The sequence below is a fragment of the Rattus norvegicus genome, chromosome 16 (genome assembly GCF_036323735.1).
Source record: "Rattus norvegicus strain BN/NHsdMcwi chromosome 16, GRCr8, whole genome shotgun sequence".
Classification (NCBI taxonomy): domain Eukaryota; kingdom Metazoa; phylum Chordata; class Mammalia; order Rodentia; family Muridae; genus Rattus; species Rattus norvegicus.
In genome coordinates this window covers 62,433,648-62,454,076 of record NC_086034.1, presented here as the reverse complement: position 1 = coordinate 62,454,076, position 20,429 = coordinate 62,433,648, and the positions used below count along the sequence as shown (strand labels likewise).

The window sequence follows — 20,429 nt, the reverse complement described above, 5'->3', positions numbered from 1 at the left end:
TAGCAATTCGTCATCCATGTTACTCTCTGTCATACTATAAGATTTGATTGACCTTAGTCGTTGGACCAGGTACTTGGACTCCTGCCACTAGGAAATGAATATCAAAAATGGTCTTTTTCCCCCCTAGACTCCCTGTTAGAGCTGTAGACTGACCCAACACAGATGCCTTGTACCTACCATTAACCTGAGAGGGCATGGAAAGATGTCTCTTCTTCAGTCTCAGCCCTATTTTTAAAAGCCACATTTTATTGTCTAGATTTTTCTATTCATAGACATCGAAAAGTTGTTAGCAGTCATTTGTTTAACACGGTCAGGGACTGATAAGACCCATTGAAGCAGATATTTGACACAGCACGCAGGCACGAAGTGAAATGTGTACATCACCATGATGACACTGACCCTCTCATGGTCCGCCTCAGTTTCTGGATGCTGGAGCTTGTGTTTCCCAGAGACAAGCCGGCTCGTGAGTTTAGGTTGTGCTGATGTGATGCACTCCGTGGGCAATGCTTCAATAAATATTCCATACGTGTTTCTTATGTCAATACTTGACTTTCCTCTCTTCTGTATGAAACTATGTCATTCTTCTCTGAAGTGTTGCATCTTGGTCATTTAATATAAAGTTTATCCGTTATAGCACATATTAACTTGCATTGTTCCAGTAAGGACAACATGTGACACTGGCTTTTCTCTTACAGGTTGTGGAACTGGAAAGTATCTTAAAGTGAATAGCCAAGTACATACTCTGGGCTGTGACTACTGTGGCCCTCTGGTAGAGATTGCCCGGAATAGAGGGTGTGAAGTCATGGTATGTGACAACCTTAATCTCCCCTTTAGGGACCAGGGCTTCGATGCTATCATCTCCATAGGAGGTAAGGCAGCCAGGCCACAATCACACTTTGCCATGAAAAACCACAGTCACACAACTCATGTGACTCAATGTCCATTCTGTGTAGAGGTCTATGCAATGCATTTTGTCTAGTTTTAAAATATGCGCACTCTGCTGCATAACTTATTTGACTCCTGCCTAATGCAGTTTTGATATGTAAGTGGTTTTAACTTTCAACTTTCAGGCACTTGCTGTATTATTTTGATAATTCTGTTTTGCTACCTGCAAAAAGAGTGTTGGGGCGCTTACTCATTGAAAATGTACTTTGCTCTATTGAGATAAGGTCAGACCCTCCTGACACAAAGGGGATTATTCAGGTTTCATGTCAACAAAAACAGACTCCAGCAGTGCCCTTGTTAACAGAAAAGTCTAGAACTAAGGTATTGAACATCCTCTGAACAAGTATGTCATCCACTGGCACTCAAGTTCCCGGAAAAGACAGGCCCTACCTGGTCCTAGATTTCATTGTTTTACCATGTCTTTCTGTTCCTAATTCTAGAAGTTGATGATGAGTACAGGGAATTTTTTTTCTCACATTTCACAAGCCTCCCCAGTAAACTCCATGCCAAAGCAAACAAAAGAGCAGAAATACCAGCAAAGTCCAGGCCTGAAGCATGCACAGATGCATGGGATTAGCTCATTTTACCCAGTACTCCTTACTGGGAAACCCCAAATTCAAGCAATCTTCCAGCCAAGCATGATGATACACATTTTTCCTCTCAGCATTTGGGAGACAGAAGCAAGTGGATTTCTGGGAGTTGAAGCTGGCCTGGTTTACACAGCAAGTTCTAGGACATCCAAGAGTACATAGAAAGACTTTGTCTGAAAAATCCAAACTAGAAACAAATGAGTCTTCTGCTAAGTTCTCTTCAGTGGTAAAATCTTTTGCAGAGCAAATTACTTGATTCACCATATTTTTTATAACTAGCCTTTTGACAAAACAAACTTTACCAAACTACCAAAACAAGGTGATCTTATGGAAGTTGACTACCATTCATGATAGTTAATGGTCTCCTCAGATGAGAACTGTATCTTGGAAATGGTCAGGAACAATGGAAGATGGTTGCCATGGGAACCTCCATTATGCTGTCTTCTGGAACTTAAAACTGTTAGACGCCTTTTGTTGTTAGCATTGGTCTGTGCAGGTTGCGCTAACAAAACCTCACGGATTCCTGTGTTTTAAACAGTAGACTTTTATTTCTTCCCTCAAAGAACAGCCATACCAGCTCCACAAATGAGCCTTCCCAAAGGTCCCACTTCCTGTGGACATAGTCTTTATTGTAGTGACACAGATATATCAAAGGGTTCATTTTACCTACGCAACACCATGCTGAGCTCTGAATCTTTAGCAGGAAAAAATATTTTTATTTAATCACCTTTCTAAAGAACTAGAAATTAAAGAGAGTTTGAGAAAAAGTTGGAGTCTTTGTTCTCGTAAACACAAAGCTGTTTGGGTTGGTTTTAGAGTCCACAAGGCTCAGTGCTACTCAGCTACGGTGACAGAGAATGCGGTGTTGACTCCTTATCTGTTTTGGAGAAATGCTCTATGTTCCTGTGTCCTCAGCTTAAGGGTCCCACCTTTCCCTCGCAGAAAACAAAGGATGCTACACTCTCATTTGTGTCTGTTCAAAAAGCTTATGTTAGAATTCATCACGGCTCTCCTGAATATATGAAGCCCGTTATAGAAGTGGGTTCATTACCACGAGGTAAAAAGTCTCTAAACCACAGAGTTGGGGAGAGATTGGCATAACTGTTTCCAGAAAGAGGTGAACCGCAGACAGGACATCTAGTACATCTGACAGGAGCGTGGGAAGATTTATTTATTACATTTGTGTCTCAAAGGCAACTTACCACTGAAGAAAGCCCACCCAACATAGCTGATAACTCATGAGTAAGTGTGACAATGTTCAGGCAGCTTCCCTGAAGAGTCTCCTCTCTACCAGCCTCTACTTAGTCTCTATATAGTCTCAGCGAGCGGGTCAGAAGTCTTGGAAATTTTGTGAGCTTCTGGTCTTCCTGAGTCTCACACTACACCTCCCTTCAAGTTTTCAATTCAGACGAAATATCTACAGTGTCCCCCAAGCTCCCCACACCTCACTCAGTGCCCTTTATTATGTGTGCACTAAACTATAGGAAGGAAGCCAGAATCCCCTCACCTAAGCTAACCCATTGGTTTGAGGAATTGCGATCATCTGGAAATGCAACCCGAATAGATTTCTACTGTTTATAGTTTACGTAGTCTTTGGCATTCGGCTACAGTAACAGAAATGTTCTGATATACCCCATTACGATTTAATTGTGAAGGTCTTGTGAGGCATGGTAGTACATACCTATAACCCCAGCCCTGTGCTGGCTGAGGCAGGAGAATCATGAGTTTAAGCTTAACTTGGAGTACACAAAGAGGTGTTAACTGAAAATAAATTAAACAAACAAAAATGTCCCTTTAAGTTCCCAAACATGCTTTTAGGAACTATAGCTAGGAGGTAACATGATGAGGTCATCTTCAGTTATATTTCCCATGTAGAATAACACGAGAAGTTTCAAAACTCACTCTTATATTCATATGTAGTCGTTCCCAATTTTGAATTGCATGTTTTGGCATTTCTTGCTTGTCCTAACATGAAGACATATCTTTTTCCCCCCTTCTTTATTTTCTTGCTTTTTGGATTCTCTCAATAACAGAAAGGCCACTGTCATCCCTGGCTATATACCCATCATCCTTCCCTGGCAGGTTCCGAGAAGGAATACTTTTTGCCCTTAGAGCAATTTGGCAAATAAGTCTAAAATAATCCAGCGATATAAACTGGTGTGAATCAAATACTCACTTCACACCAGGCTCTCCAACACCCATCCCACAGGGAACATCAGGCAATATCCGGTGACATCTTGGGGGACTCACAAGTGGACAGGTGTATGTGTGCTACTGTCATTGGCAGGAGGCTCCCCCACGAATGTCAGCTGCGATAGTAATGTTTAAAAGCCTGCTTGCTGCCAAACCTGTAAGCTCCGAGTGCTTAATAAAACCTACGCACTTAGGGGTTGCGGATTTAGCTCAGTGGTAGAGCGCTTGCCTGGCAAGCGCAAGGCCCTGGGTTCGGTCCCCAGCTCCGTAAAAAAGAAAAAAAAAAAAAACCCTACGCACTTGGAAAGTGGAAGAAGAGTAAGTCGTAAAGGGTGTTAAGGGAAATCTGGTGTCACCATCTTGGATCTGTAATGGAAAAAATGGGTCAAGTTATTTTTTTAGCCTCTCCACCGGAAAATTGCTCTAAAGTACGTATATGCAGCATATGTATGGACTATATATAGAGTGCTATTTTTGCATTTGAGTTGTGATTATGATTCACAAACAAAAATGTTCTTTTACTTTTTAAATTTTCAACGTAGTTTCTCAGCAGTGACCTTTTTGGATAGATCTCGCTACGGTGACGCTCAGGGTGCTTCCTAACAGACCGTGTATATGGGGGTGTGTGTGTGTGTGTGTGTGTGTGTGTGTGTGTTTAGCACGTTTGACATGTGTGAGGAAACCTTCCTCCATAAGCTTCCTTTTCCTCCAAAACACTTGGCTTAGAACTGGAGAGACAGCTCAGCTGTTAAGATCACTCACTACTTTTGTGGAGGACCCGGGTTCGATTCCACAACCCAGGTTGGGTGGCTCACATCTGCCTACTGCAGTCCCAGAGGATCCAACACCCTCTTTAGCCTCCCTAGGCAGTGGCATACACTTAACATTGGCTCACACAGGTATACATGCCTAAATAAAATTTAAAAACACTTGCTTTAAAAGTTTATTACCTACTACCTGTTAAATACATATTTTAAATACAAGAGTCACTTTTCTGCATAAAATTATATTTAAGAATGAATTACGTTGTAGTTACAGTAAGTGAAGATATTGTTTCCTATACAAAAAACCCAGTAGAGCCCTGGAGCATTAAAGAGCCATTGTCTACTGCAATGCATTTAATGCATTTCTCCTGTCCCCTTTGGACTTTACAAGATCAAGGCAGTGAACTGTCATGGACCACGGAAGCTGTGTTCTGGAGAGTCTTGTGGACACTGCACGGCAGCTTACAACTGTCTGTGACTCCAATTCCAAGGGGTTCGATACCCTTTTCTGGCCACCGCACAATTGTGGTGTGTGCGTACACCTATGAGGGCGAAACACCAACCCACGCACAAATAAAATGGACTGTAGATAGGATAGAGCGAAAAGAATGCAAATTGTATTCTTGAGTGACCTCCCTCCGAAAACGTTTTATATAAAGATCAGACTTTTTAGATTGATCAGACTTCCCTTTAGATATTTGATTCATGTCAGTGGCAGGTAAACCTCAGAGCTCACTCGTTTAAAACTCTCACTAAGAGCTAAGTGACATGCGCACCAAGAGGACAGATTCAGCTGCTCTCTGCCAGCGCCGCCCACGTCAGAGCCAGAGTCATTCAGCTTTGCTTGGAACCGGTCTCCTCTCTGATCTATGTAGAGGCTCCTGTTTCAAAGCAGAGCTTTCTCTTGGCACAGTGTTGTGACTAAATGCCTCCAGGACCTAAATGACCAGGACGTCCTATGTACTGGTTTGGTGAGAAGATACCTAATAAAACCGGGGGCACAGTTCAAAGGTGAAGCATTGCTATCGTGATCAGTCCCCGCTTACCTAGCATGACATAATCATTACTATTGATAAAATGCACCCATAATAACACACATACATGTAGGGGAAAAATGGATTCCATTCAGGAAATATGCCAATCTCCCTCTGACTTTTCTGGGATTAAAAGTAAAACAATAACTAATACATTTTTTTTAAGCACACACAAATTATTGTAGTTTCTTCAGGAAGGGCTAAGTTAGCATTTGCACTTGTGTTTAGCTGGCTTCTCTATGCATCATCTAACTAAAAAGAATATGATATGAACCCTTTTCTATATCTTGTTTTATTAATCTTACTAACACAATGATTCATGGTGTGCATCCTTTGTTTCTGTAGCAATAAGTTATTCAGTAAGACAATGACTTATTTCACAGACTCCAACAGAGAGCACTGCCTCACTTAATGTCCCTTTCAGATTTCAGTAATTCACATGGATTTTCTTTGTGTTAGCCAGTTTTCAAATCCCACAGGCTTTGGGGCTGAAGAGAGCTTGTTCCTCGTTATCTCTATGGTTTTTTGTTTGTTTGTTTGTTTTGTTTTGTTTTAATTATAATTGAGGGAACTTAAAACCTACAGAATTTGCTCAAGTCAAAACTGTGTGTCTCTGAAAATGAGACCCATGTTGCTTTCCCCATTTGTTGCAATAAGGCTCATTCTAGGCCAGAATTTCATCCCCAGTATGTATGTGTTTATGCATATGATGTATGCTCAACGACATCTATTTTTTTTTCTTTTTTAGTCATACATCATTTCTCTACAAAACAGAGAAGAATCAGAGCAATAAAGGAAATGGCCAGGGTCTTAGCTCCCGGAGGCCAGCTGATGATTTACGTCTGGGCAATGGAACAGAAGAACCGACACTTTGAGAAACAGGATGTGCTTGTGCCATGGAACAGGGCACTCTGTTCCCGGCTGCTGTCAGAATCCCACCAGTCGTGGGGGCATTCGTGTGAGCATCCCACGAGCCAAGGCTACCAGGGCCCTGGCTCCGCGTGCAGCTGTGCAGTGTGTTTTAAGGGCAGATGTGATTCCAAGCGGTCGCACAGCATGGACTACGGGCCTGCGGTGGCCAGAACCTGCTGCGAAGCTATTTCGAAGGAAGGACAGCAAGAGAATGGATTATATAGCAATTTTGGAAAATCCTTTCGCTCCTGGTTTTTTTCCAGGTCTTTGGATGAATCAACCCTGAGGAAGCAAATTGAAAGGGTCAGGCCGATGAAAATCGAGGGCTGGGCCAACAGCACCGTGTCCCACCAGCCTTCCCGATACCCCAGCGTAGACTTGCATGCCCAGGAGCCGTTTTCAACAAAAAGACCGAACTTAGATGAGGTGTTCGTAGACGCATCTTCTCAAAGACACGTGGGCTGCCTGGGAGTACCCAGCACTTCAGACAACTTCATTGGACACAAGGGAGGAGAGAGTAGGAGGAAGGAGGGGGGCAATTTTCTGGACACCACTGATACCGGGAACAGTGTGGCTGCAAGAAATGGCGGTGATCGTTCTGCCAGAAAAATATTAAGGAGGGTTTCTGCATTCGACTCCACGGACTCCACCTCAGAAGACCCAAGCTTTGTGGAAGGGCAACAGGATGGCCCAGATTCCAAAGCCTTCATGCGTTACTACCACGTGTTCCGGGAAGGTGAGCTGTCCAGCCTGCTGCAGGAGTGTGTGTCTGAGCTGCAGGTTCTGAGCTCCGGCAATGACCATGGTAACTGGTGCATCATCGCAGAGAAAAAGAGGAGCTGGGATTAACTACATCGCTCAAGGCAGAGGCTACAGCCCATCATCTGCTCAATGGGGCTGATGTGGACACCAGAATCGGCACCCTAGTTCATTGCTTTCAAATCCAGGTATGAGTCGGACCGTGAGCACTGTGCCCTCATCCTCCGAACTGTTGAGTAAGCATGAAGGCTGGCATGTCCTGCCTCTGCTGCGGGATCTGCCTGCTGAAGTTTCAATCAAAGGATCCGAGGAAGCAGTAGAAAGTAAACTTAAGTACAGACTTGATCTTATTCCTCCCAGAGATGAAATTATTACGATACGTGTACGTCAAGTGTCAGTATTATCTTTTGGTTTTTAAATAATCCCCTGTTAAATATACCTTTTAAAAGTAGTAATTTTTAAAAATAAATTATGTTGGTTCTCAGGTAGTTACTTAGATCCCTGTGGAAGGTAACAGAGACACCTGTGCTGTTGCTGGGCATGTGTTTAAGGTTCGCTGTGGTGGTATCTCGTTTCCGGACTTCGTTGCTAACTACATCAACCCTTCCAGTATAGCCCAGACCCTCTAAATTACATGCAAACGCCCTTAGGGATGATCGATGTTACTAATACTGTCTTCAGCATTGCTCTGAGGCTTTTACAAGGCGCTATTAGCAGAGGGTTGGTGTTAAAGCAGACAGTTTGCATGCGGCGGAATCAGCAAACATCCATGGCACCATTGACAGAAGAAAAAGTAAACAAAGGATTGTTAGCGTGCAGAGTGCTTTACAGGGGTAGCAGATGGTATGTCCCCTGGTCACATTTTCCCCAAAGGCATTAGGAGCATAAATATCTAACTGAGGTTGTCCCAAAGTTATCCAGAGTTTTCAACTAGGAAGTGCATATCTGAGTTAGCTAAGAGTCTAATTGGAGCCGTTTTACTTTGGCTGTGAGGACAGATCTGGAAATCGTCATGTATTTAGTGGACACATTACTGGGATTCGCTGCTGCATGCCATGGCATTTATTCCCTTGAAGGTGACCACATTAGATCATTGTATCAGTGACCTGGACGGAATCAAAGCTTGGTCACAAGTTGAATTTCTGGTATTCTAGAGTGCAATGATTAGACTGGGTATGGTACAAATCAATACTCTTTTATTTTTAAAGACTTAATCATGAGTCTGATTAATTCTATGTTGTGGATCCCAATAACAATTATGACAGAATTCAAGACTGAACTCAGGAGAAACAAAAATAAGTTGGCCAAGGAATATGGTTCCAGATAATTCGTTAACAAGCAGGAAATCAAATAGTCATTGTACTTTCTGGACCGATATAATGATGGAGATTGGATTAAAATCCAATCTTCACTTTCTTTTTTTCTCCCACTACAAAGTTAACAAAAATTGCAATGGATCATATTTATTTGGTGTTTACCCTCTTCAGAGATTTTGCTGGACTGTATGAAAATGAAGCTACTTTTGAAAAACACAACTCAAAAGGTGCTTTGAAAATGCAAAGTATATCTTGTAAACTTTAGAATGAATCAGATAATTCCTGAGGTTCTTTCAAGTCCAAGTTCCGTCTCTTCAACCCTGCTGTGGAAGTGGCATGTGTGTCTTGTACTTTCCAGCGTACACTTTGTACAGGGAGGCATGAAAATAGGCATAGGGGTAAAGCATAGATTAAAATTTACTGTGCCTTCCACTTCTTCAAATGAAGATATTAAACTCCATGTACGGTGGCTTCCTGGGAGAAGCGGTGACTCTGAACTAGTCAGCAGTAATGACCTCTTTATTATGGTTTCCCGCTTCTCTGAGGTCTGTGTCACTTTGACTTGGCTTTCGCTGCTGGATGTCTAAGCCTGACATCACCCTGGTTGGAATGTGCTACCTAAAGGTCATTCTATGGAACTCAGTTCATCAGGCTGTGACAGGATGGTTTACCAGCTGATATGTCTGAACAAGCTCACAAAATAAACACACACCCCATCTTGTATTAAAAAGCCTTCGGAATGGTTATTGGGATAGAGAGAGATTTTTCCTACAATGATAGAGCTGTGAGCGCTAATAACACCAACCTTGTTAAGTGCAAGAATTCCATGCATCCAGATGTTTTATTGTCTATTTAGCAAAATCTGTGGCTGGTAAGCTTCCTGGGATCCTTGTGCAAAAGCAGTCTTCCATTCAGTGTTTGCCTTTTGATGATAAAAAGCCATTGAGAACTAGTGTAAATATCTTAACCGTTTAAAAGGTTGTTCTCCTTTGGGATTGTCCTCAGAAGGAAACACAAGTCCTAAATGTATATAAATGGAGACGGTGTATGTCCGTCGGCCTTAATCAGCTTGTGGGTGGATCTCACTGATCTGTCTAAAGTGATGGAAAAAACCTTCTCCACGTTAAGACAAAATGGTGTTTTTCTAATTCCCTCCTGGCATCCACACATGAGTCCCACTGTCTGACGGAGGGAAAGTTCAGGGAAGTCATTAGATAATTGTTAGAGGTTGGACTAGCAGTACCTCCCCGGCTTGTGTGGGGCACTTTGTGGAAACAGACAAGTGATTTGGGGGGAAAAGTGATTGACTTGAACGAAAGATGCAATCAAAGTAACAGTTTCCTGGGAGGCGAGTGATTGGCAAGCTTCTCTGGTTATTGGGTTTTAGTGTTCATGTGGGGGTGGGGGGGTGTTCTTTGTTGGCAGAGAGACGAAGTATGACCAGAGTGCTGCAGTGCTTCAGGCTGGCTATGCACACACACTGGCTGCCATGCTGATTGATCCTTTCCTCTAACCTTGCTGTACGCCATCCCCATACTGTCTGTCACTCATTTTGCCTACCCCTCATCCTGATTCTGGAGGCCAAAGACTCCCATGTGCTCAACTGACCTTCATTTGAGTCAGCAAAAAAACAAAAAAACAAAAAACAAAACAAAAAAAAAAACAAAAAACAAAACAAAAAAACAAAAAAAAACTGAAGGTGATTCAGGTGGGAAAGGATCCAAATGTAAATCAGGATTTCAAAAGTACTTGACTACTATTGGCCATGGAACAAATGAATGCTGGTAGATCTTTCAAATACGTGGGCTCCCAGGAGAACAGGAAATGGGACCCTAGTTGTACTCATTATGTGAGTGAATGCCTTAGAAACAAGGTGTGAGGGCCTACTGGGTGGCTTGCTGGTTTAGAGTGCTGTCCTGCAGATGGCCTGAAAGTGGCTCCTAGCACCATGTCAGACAGCTCACAAGTGCCTCTTCAGGATGCCGAGGGTACCTGCACTCTCGTGTGCACAGACCTAAGCATACATGCACAGACACAGACACAGACACACACACACACACACACACACACACACACACACATACACAGACACATGCACACACAGACAGACACAGACACACACACAGACACATACACAGACACACACACACACAGGCACACACACAGGCACACACACAGACACACACACAGGCACAAACACACAGACAGACAGACACACAGACAGACAGACAGACACACAGACACACACACACACACACACACACACACACCAAAAATAAATATTTTTTAAGAACAGGCTATGCATGCCCAGCCTGAATGAGGAAACTGAAGTAACTGTTCACTACTTGGTTCTTCAGAGCCTGTTGTGATGGTGCAGAAAAAAGTAAGCCAAGTCTCACTTTTCCTGAACAGAAGAAGGGATGGGTAACAATAGCAGCTGACTAATATTTATCACGTTATGTGTGTAACCCCCAATAGCTGTCTCAAACAAATATAATCCCCAATTTGCAGATAAGAAAGGCAGAAAAGGAAAAAGATAATAATGCGCTAAGATATCAGAATCTACACAAGCAGTAAACATCACCCATTTAGTGAAAAACAGCTAAGATTCAGTCCTAGACTGTCTGGATCCGGTCTAAGTTCATAACCACCTGCCAGGTCCCAGACTCTATGCCAAGTAAGCAACAGAGTGTGCAAGGTTAAGTGTGACTGTCCCCTGCACAAATGCATTAAGCAGGTTAGGAAAAGACTACACCTCTCTTTCCCCTTCGTGCTGTCTTTTCAGTATTTCACATGTACTTGTCTGTGCATCTGTCCCTGAGGAGGTCGGAAGATAGCTTGCAAGAGTTAGTTCATTCCTCTAAGATCTATATGTCCCCTGAGCCCTCTTGCCAGCCCTGTTTTGTTTCTTTGTTTGTTTTATAATTCTATTTCTATTTGACTAGAATTTAAAAAGCTCTTGATCACAGGGCACTCTGATCACTTTCTACAATTCCCAAACCCTCCAAAAAGCATAGCTCTGTTTTCCTGTTTTAATCAATGAAGAACTTAGGGACTAACACAGGTATTCCTTTTTTTTTTTTTTTTTTTGTTCAGAACCGTTTGGTGTCTCTAGATACAAGTGATGAAAGCCAGGACATATCTGGGGTATTGGGTTATACACAATATGAAGACTTAATGACCAAAAATTCAAGTGTCCTGCTGGAACACATTTTGTTTTTGCTGTATGTCTGTGATCACATGACATTGTTAGTTTTGTAAAACACAATATTCAAACCCCCTTCCTGGGGTGGGGGAAGAGAGGATCACGATGCATATAATTAACATGGAGAATGCCTGTCTGACACACTTAGATTTCATTTAACTGAGGCTACCCTGGGCCAATTGACACAGCCTCCAGCACAAGTGCTCAGTAAACGTATTTCAGAAAAGGATGTGTCCTGTAGGGACAGATATGAAGTCATTCGGAAGGCATGCAGGCCCCTAGTAACCAACTCAAGTTCTGTTTCAGACTCGTTTCCTACAATTGCACCTGTTTTCTGTTCTGCAATCAGCTATTTTAAACAATGATTTCATTAAAACTACATAATAGCAAGTCATTATCCCATCCCTTGAAGGGATCTAATATATTCAGACTAGAAATGCTGTTAATTATAAACTTTCCTCAAAGACAGACGCACCAGCAGGCTCATTCCATCAATAGACACAGGAATGCTAGCACTCATCTGGCAAAGGGAGCCCTGGGAAAGTGAGAGGATCAGAAGCCCCACTTGATATTTCAAGTCCTCTGGTCCCAGCCTTGGGTCAGAAACCAGAACTCTGTTTTGACACCATGGACTCCATCCCCAAGTCTCCAGTTATATTCAAAACTGGGGTAAGAACTTAAAAAAAAAAAAAAGCTCTTAGCAACCAAGAACTGAGATCAAAGCACAAATAGCATTCCAAGGGAGGGAAGACTGGAAACCCAAGAGAATGATGAAACAAAACGCAGGCTATGAAGTGTACAGTTTTTCATCTTGTTTGAAACAGGGTCTCATGTATCCTAAACTGGCCCTGAACTTGCTGTGTACTTGAGGATAACCTTAACTTCTGATCCTCCTGGTTTCTATGAGACAGGAGATCCAGTGCAAGGCCTGATGCATAATAGGCAGGAACTCAACCCATTGAGCCTCATCTCCAGCCCCAAGCTGTGTAACGCATTATTCACCCTGAGTCCCACAGTGTACCCCAGTAGTAGAAGTGTTTCATTGGAGTGTTACCCTACTGTCTGCCCCTCCACTATGACGGTTCTCCTTCGATGGATTATAAACAGACAATAGATCACTTCATGTTGCTACGTAATCTGGCTAATCCAATGGACCACTTGTGAGAACTGATATCCGATCAGATACTCAACTGGCAAATACACGCTTTGTCTCCTTTCGACTAGAGCTGGGAAAAAAATAAAGCAGACTCTAGTATAATTAAGTGTTAATTCAACCACATGAAAACACCTGATTTTCTCCTTAGTTATTTGTCGAAGGCTCCTATCTCATGGGGGAAAGTGAGTGCCTTAGTTTCGGTTTTATTGCTGTGACCATGGCAACTCTTGTAAATGTAAACATTTGATGAGGGCTGGCTTACAGTTTCAAAGGTCCATTATCATCATAGCAGGAAGCATGGCAGCAGGCATGGTGCTGGAAGAGCCAAGAGTTCTACATCTTGGTCTGCAGGTAGCAGAAGGAGACTGGCCTCCACAGGCAGTCAGGAGGAGGCTCTGATTCCACACTGGATGTAGTTTGAGCTTTTATATGAGACCGGAAAGCCTGCCCCCACAGTGACACACTTCCTTCAACAAGGCCACACCTCCTAATAGTATCCCTCCCTGTGGGCCAAGCATTCAAACACATGAATCTATGTCAGTCAAACCTATTCCAACCAGCACGGTGAGTCATGGTAATTCCTTTATGGCAAGTGTAGCCAGATATCAAAAGTCCTTAGACGAAGTATCCACAAATTTGCATTCATACAGGAGAAAAACTATGAAACACAAGCTTCCTCTTATGCACTAATCCTAAAACTTCTCCTTAGATGGTGTATGGTAAGAACTCAAAATTCTCCTGTTTGTTTATCCAGGACATTGGCAATATTTAAGACCCACATGTAAGATCTAAGACATTCTGAATATGTATGTGAACATGTCCCATGTTCTTCAGATGCTCTTCAATATGTATGTATGTAATATATATGTGCATACGCATATTTGTAGACTCCCAGTGTTTGTTGTCATTACTGACCAGGAAAAGAGTTCTCTTGTGTGCTTGCAGAAGACATTAAATTAGCAATTACCATAGGAACGCATCTCATTGAATTGGCCTTTATTGTTGCTTCAGGAGCATTTAAGAAGACTGCTAGATGCTTTCATGCCTTCCCTGGTGTTGACATATGTATTTGTGTCAAAAGTGTGAAGCTTTTTTCCCCTTAAATATAGTTATTTTAATCTCCCCCCCCCAGGGGGAACTAGCAATAGATCTAGAGCACAAATTGATGTAAGACATCTTGACTCTTACAATAACCTAAAGATATTTATTTACGTGAACCAACAGTGGCCAGGATCTTTTTGTAACAGCTATTTAAAATAGCATAATTTGTATGCCTGTGATATGTAGTTGATTATTTATGTGTTTGTGTATTCTTTAATAATAGTCTCAAACAAACAGGATTGGAGTTTTCTTCCTCCCGAATGTGTCAGGGCAGGTGCTGTTAGGCTCGCTCACATGATGCTTGTTACACTTCAATGAAACTCAACCAGTCTGTACTTGAATTCTGTTCCCGTTGTCTGGAAGCTGGGTTAGCCGTCTAATGATACAGCATCTTTTATGGGTTGATAGAAAGGATATTATCTACTTTTTAAAAGACATATTTTAAGACTAATAAAAGACGTAGTAGACCACCCCAAAGTGACACTGTGGTGATGTGTATTTTATATTGCTGGACCTTCCACCGGCTCCATCCGCAGGTTGACAGGTGGTTCTCTTTGGAGAATGGTGAAAGGATTTGCACCTGGCCCCACTGTGACTCCCACAGATCTCCTAGGAGACGCAATCCAGGAGCAGATGGTACTTAGCATCTTGCTGCTTGGCAGTCCCTCACCTGTGCTCTCAGAAGGTGTGGCTATCATCAGAGTGTTGCTTGGCCCTGGTGAGATGGAACAAAAAAAAAAAAAAGGTGAAACAGGAACTTGGGGACATGTGCTCTGCAGTTCTGCAGAAGTCTTTTTGGTCAAAAAACAAAACAAAACAGCAAAACACTTGTCGCTCTGGTCTTTCAAAGCTGTCAATTCTTTCTCTTTGTGTTCCGTTTTTGAAGTGTCAATCACTAATTGAGCTTCAAGGCTGTCTGTTTGCCAGGCATAAGGCAAGTGTTACAGTTTTCTTGATAGTTCAGTGAGAAGCAAACTTTCAGTTTCAACTTTCCAGCTTGGTTCCCCACACCCCACTCTTGAGAAATTAGGCTTACACTGCCCCCATTCCATTGAGATGCTTGTCCTCAAAGGGTTAATCAGCAGAGAGGGACATTTGCACAGCTTTACTAGCAGGGATCCTGTTGGGACATGAACAGGCCCCTACATATTGTCCCATGAGGAGAAGGAGCCTGATCTGGGGTCGCCCCTTCTGTCACAGTGACTCTGGTCAGGGACAGCTATTTGAAAAGCTGGGTAGAACATTCTTACAGCAAGGCTCAGCCTGTGAGTAGAGCCACTGCCTATCAGTGGCACAGTGGGCCATCTGGGCTCTGTGCCACATGTGAGACAGCTGTCTCTATCCCAATGCACACAAGGGGCTCACTGCCTGAGGCCAGAATCCACAGATGCAGATGAGTTTCTCACAGTTAGCAATGTAGTCACACATCAGAGCTCCACAACAAGAAGACTGAAATGAAAGCCGACATTAAAACTGGGAATTCCAGCGACTTGTCCTCCACATGAGCATTGTGCTGGCAGTGGTGGGTGGCGGTGGAGAATGGTCCCTCCCCACACATCCCTTAAGTCTTCAGTGTCACAGGGAGGAACTTGAGGGTGAGCTAAGGTGCTTTGTCACAGCAATGGCCGGGCTCAAACATAGCTGCATCAAGAAAGCAACATAAAGCATAGAATGGGCAGAATTCAGTTCCCTATGAGGGACATGGTGATTTAAATACCACGTTTCTTTACGCTTTTGTTGAACAACTTACAAACATTCTATATAGGCAAGGGGCTTTTTAGAAACCTTTGAAGACTTAATGGGAGTCAAGTTTAATTCTCAGACTTAACTAATTAAAAGCCAGCAGGGTATGCAGCCGGAGAGTCGGTGCAGACGTTAAGAGTACGGATTGCTCTTCCAGAGGACCTTAGCTTGATTATCAGCACCCACAGAGTGGCTCATATATAACCCTGTTTAACACCAGTTCCAGGGGATCCCACACCCTTTTCAGGCACCCATGTGGTACATATATATGCAATGTAGACAAAACACTCATACAGTAAGGTTAATGATTTAAATTGAGAGAGAGAGAGAGAGAGAGAGAGAGAGAGAGAGAGAGAGAGAGAGAGAGAGAGAGAGGAATGCAAGGCTAGTTAGTCCAGAAGGCAAGGAGTTGGACAATTCTTAAAGGTGTCTGGAACACTCCCGAGTTATTTGTTGATGGTAACAATGGTTCCTTTCATTATGCAGGCTCTGCAGATCAGAAATCTTTACAGTACCACCTATTTCTGATGGTAGCTGTCACTGTAGAGACAAAAGCTGAAGCTCTCAAAGGCTACACCACTTGTGTGGACAGGGAAGGCACTTGGCTTTGTCCTGAACTGTTATTACAAAAACCACAAGAAGGTGGTTTTGCAGGGGACAGGAAAAGGCAAAGACACCTGAGAAACAGGTTGTGACCATGACCACCAGGGTGATAGATTCAGGCCTTCCCTGTTTGTTGTACGCGTTCATTTCTCTCATTGCTAGAGAGGCTTTGGGGTTTCTGGACAGGTGCTTCATAAACACTCTTTGGATAAGAGAGCAGCTGGGAGTTGGACGGGAAGGAAGGCATGGGGAGACTCAGCACGAGCTCAGGCAGTAAATTGCTAAGTAGAAATAAGACACGTGAGAATGAAAGAACGTGGAGCCTAATTAAGAGAGCCCATGAGGAGAGGAAAACTGGCCCAGCCGGTTTTAACCCAGACAGGACCATGATCAGCAGGGAAGTGTGGGTGGGAACTGTGAAATGTGGAGAGACACTGCCCTCTTCTGGACAACCGAAAGCTTCCTTTGAAGCCCTGCCTGACAGAAATGCTGTTAAGTAACTAAAGGGGAATGAGTCAACCATCACTGTTCTTTCAAATAAAAGGTAACTAATAAATGGACTCCAAGGTAGGAATTCAAACGGACCCCACAAAAGTCTATAAAGACAGACAGATGTATCTTCAGTGTGGATCACTGAAGGAGAGTCAAGCCATTTTGGAATAGAATGCCACTTAGTAGATAAGATTAGTACTCATAGCTGGGTGTTGGGGGCACTCACCTTTGATCCCAGCACCTAGGAGGCAGATGTAGGCAGATCTCTGAGTTCAAGGCCAGCCTGGTCTACGGAGTGAATTCCAAGATGGCCAGGACTACGTGGAGAAACCCTGCCTCGAAAACAAACAAACAAACAAACAAACAAAAGAATAGTAGTGAATAGTACTCATGGAGAAATGAAGGCAAATGTTTTGGGGAGGTTGATCTGACCAGGAGTGATCATTATCTGACCTCTGGCTGCTGGTGTTGATGCTAAACTACTTAAAACTATTAAGCATTGAAAACGTGAGGATTTGAATGACTTACAACTGGGGATTAATAGCTGAATTGAATCCACAAGATCCCTGGGAGGTATCCCAACGTCTCCTATCTCCCCACTGCACCACAATTACCCATTAAGGGTCTGCTCTCCCACAATACGCACCTGCGGCTTCCAATTTCGGAGCGTCACTGAAAAGTCTATACACCTGGGGAGGGTCAAATGAGGGCAGGGTCATCTTGAGATGCTGGATAGCATGGCCGCCCTCAGGTGCCTATCATAAGGAAGTTGGCCAGGCCATTCAGAATCTGGTTGCTCTCCTCTCGTCCTCTCACAATTCTGCTTCCCTTGATTTCTCAGCCCTGATATTGCTGGATTCTCAGTAAAGTATTGCTCAAATGCTTCGGGCCTCAGGGCATTTGCACTTCCTATTCTCTCTCCTAGGAACACTTCTGTCTGGAATATACAGAACATTCTCCTCGCCTTCTTCCAGCCCAGGCCCAGAAGAACTTGCTCTGAAAGTGTTTTCCCTGGAGCCATTTTGCAGCTGCTCATAGACGTCCGTCCTTACCGAACCAACACATCCCCAGACTCCCTGTTCCCTTTGGGGCTGTGTTTTTCTCTGTGTTGCCTCTGATCGAGTTTATTTCTCTAGTACAATGAAGCCCTCACAGCACTAGTCAGGTTGAGAACCACTGCTATAGTATGATTTTCTGCCTTCTCCCAAGACTCAGGGCTTCTTGGGGACAATTGGGGTTTTATCTCGTTGGCTGCTCCACACCCCCCATGTCCCTGTTATCAATCATTCCTTGAGCATTACTGGGTAATCAGGGATGGGTTCACTGTCTATACCCAAACCTCTTCCAGACAATTGTCACTGGCCCCTTTCCAAAGTCTGGCAATCCATTGCAGGGGTGGAGAGAATTTTCAAAAAACAGGAATTGGAGACTTGGAAGACCAAGCTGACATTTTTGCTTTTCTGGTTTCAAGCCCTTCCCTTCCCCAACAGCTGAGCATTGATCCTTCCCAACTCTGTCTTGCAGAGAAACTTCTGAGGCTGTATGGAGAGCCTTGAGAGTACAGTGAGCTGACACCTAGAGGGGACAAGAGGAACAACTGCTGTTTCTTTGATGTCCAGTTTTACTGTGTGTCTTAGTCAGAGTTTCTATTGCTGCAAAGAAACATCAAGAACAAAAAAGCAAGTTGGGGAGGAGAGGGGTTATTTGCTGACACTTACCTCCATATTGTAGTCCATCACTGGAGGAAGTCAAGACAGGAACTCAAGCAGGGCAGGAACCTGGAGGCAGGAGCTGATGCAGAGGCCATGGAGGAATACTGGTTTACTGGCTTGCTCTCCCTGACTTGCACAGCCTGCCTTCAGGACCACCGGTCTAGGCATGGCTCAACCCACAATAAACTGCCCTCGACCTCCGACACTGGTCACTAATTGAGAAAATGCCTTACAGCTGGATCTCAAGGAGGCATTTTTCTCAACTGAGGCCGCTTTCTCTCTGATAACTCTAGCTTGGGTCAACTTGACACACAAAACCAGCCAGTACAGTGTGGAGCCTTGAAATCCTAAAACTCAAAACACTAAAAATCTGAAACTGTGACCTTTGACATGATGCCACAGGCATGAAATAAGTTCCGTGAACAAAGTTTTGTTTTTTTTTAACTGCCTTTGGGCTATAGGTATAGACATATGAAGTGTATATAAATGGATTTTGTGTTTAGTCTTAGGTCTCAACCCCAAAAGATCTCATTGTGTATATGTAAATATTCCCAAATCCACAGAAGTCTTAAATCTCAAATATTTCTGGCTTCCAGAATTCTTGATAAGGAATCTTAAAATGTCTCCATCCTTCCATTCCCTACCTGTCTTTTGCTGATATCAACACTCACTGTCTTAACCAAGCTGCTTGAATCCTCTGAGCCTTAATTTCCTCATGTATGCAATTGTTTTCACCTATAAAATCAGATTAATGGTCACAGTGCTGGGATTATTAAATAAGGTGGATCCTGGGCTGGAGACTCAAAGCCCCAGGAACGGAAACAGCTGTGGAGAGCCCCCAGCACATAGTCAGGTTACACACTTCCCCATCCTGTGAGGGAGCTAGCAAGGTGGATCAACACTTGACCTTCTCCCTTCTTGTTACTGAAAAGAAACATATTGGATACCAAATTTCAAATCCAAAGAATACCTAAAACAACAGCCATGTTTAGAATCAGCAGATCGAATTCTGAATTTCCAAGCATTTTTTATTTTGGCATGACATGTATAACACCTACATAAAGGTGTTAGAGATAGAGTAGAGTCTGGACCACTGACTCTCTGTCAGTACCCTCAGGCTCATTCCCTGGTGTTACTATGGGTCCCCATCAGGGGTTACCAGTGTTAGGCTACTCCTAGAAGCCTGGAGACTGAAGGACCCTGGAGGTCATATTCTGCTGCAAAACACATCAAGCCCAGTGTGAGAGCCTGGCGCTCGCACCAGAGGGTCACCTTGGAGTTCTTTCCTATGGCCGTTCTACAGGAAGAAGACTCCCAAAGTTCTGCCCTCCGTTGACTCTGGACTCCCATGGCGCTTCAGCTCAGCCGGCTGTCAGTCATTGAGAAAGCGACCTGCTTTAGAAGACTTTCCCCGGGCTCTCCTTTCCTTGTGGAAACTGATCTCAGTGCTAGTTACAATGACACGCAGTACAAAGTTCACGGGAGCAACTGGACTAGTTAACTATTTAAGCTGGTAAGTCTGTGATAGATATGTCCATCCCCCTGCTTTGATCCTTACAGAATGCACAGATAACCCACACCCCACTGATGCACATGATTATTGTGTCAACAAAATAAAAAATAAGAAAAAAGTATCTTAAATAGCAGCAGCAGCAACCACAGCAAGAAGACTGAGAACTTTAATACACGCCAGTGAGCAGGATGCACCTGGGACCCGGCAGCTCGACCCTTCCACATCTGAATCCTTTTAAACCTGTAGTCCTGCAAAGGGACTCTTCTGTGTGCAGAGGCAAGTCTCCAAGCTTTCCACAGCGGGGCTACTCTCTCTGCCTATACCTCCCTGCACAGGTTCTCAAGAGACACCCAGCCCTGTGTCCACACAAACATCTGAGTGTCCCCTGAAC

General features: G+C 43.6%; 1 protein-coding gene across 6 annotated transcripts in view; it reads left to right on the top strand.

Annotated features, from left to right (window-relative positions):
* Trmt9b (tRNA methyltransferase 9B (putative)) overlaps nt 1–14,452 on the top strand; it is a 55,902-nt gene extending 41,450 nt beyond the window's left edge. For 3 of the 6 annotated variants that reach the window (XM_063275435.1, XM_006253223.5, XM_006253222.3), the window contains 2 exons: nt 696–869; nt 6,275–14,452. In XM_063275435.1, coding sequence (XP_063131505.1) covers nt 803–869; nt 6,275–7,287 — 1,080 coding nt within the window. In that variant the 5' untranslated portion in view covers nt 696–802 and the 3' untranslated portion in view covers nt 7,288–14,452. The remainder of the gene's footprint in view (nt 1–695; nt 870–6,274) is intronic. The other 3 variants (XM_063275436.1, XM_039094541.2, NM_001107314.1) reach the window with 2 other exon arrangements.
* The last annotated feature ends 5,977 nt before the right edge of the window (nt 14,453–20,429 follow it).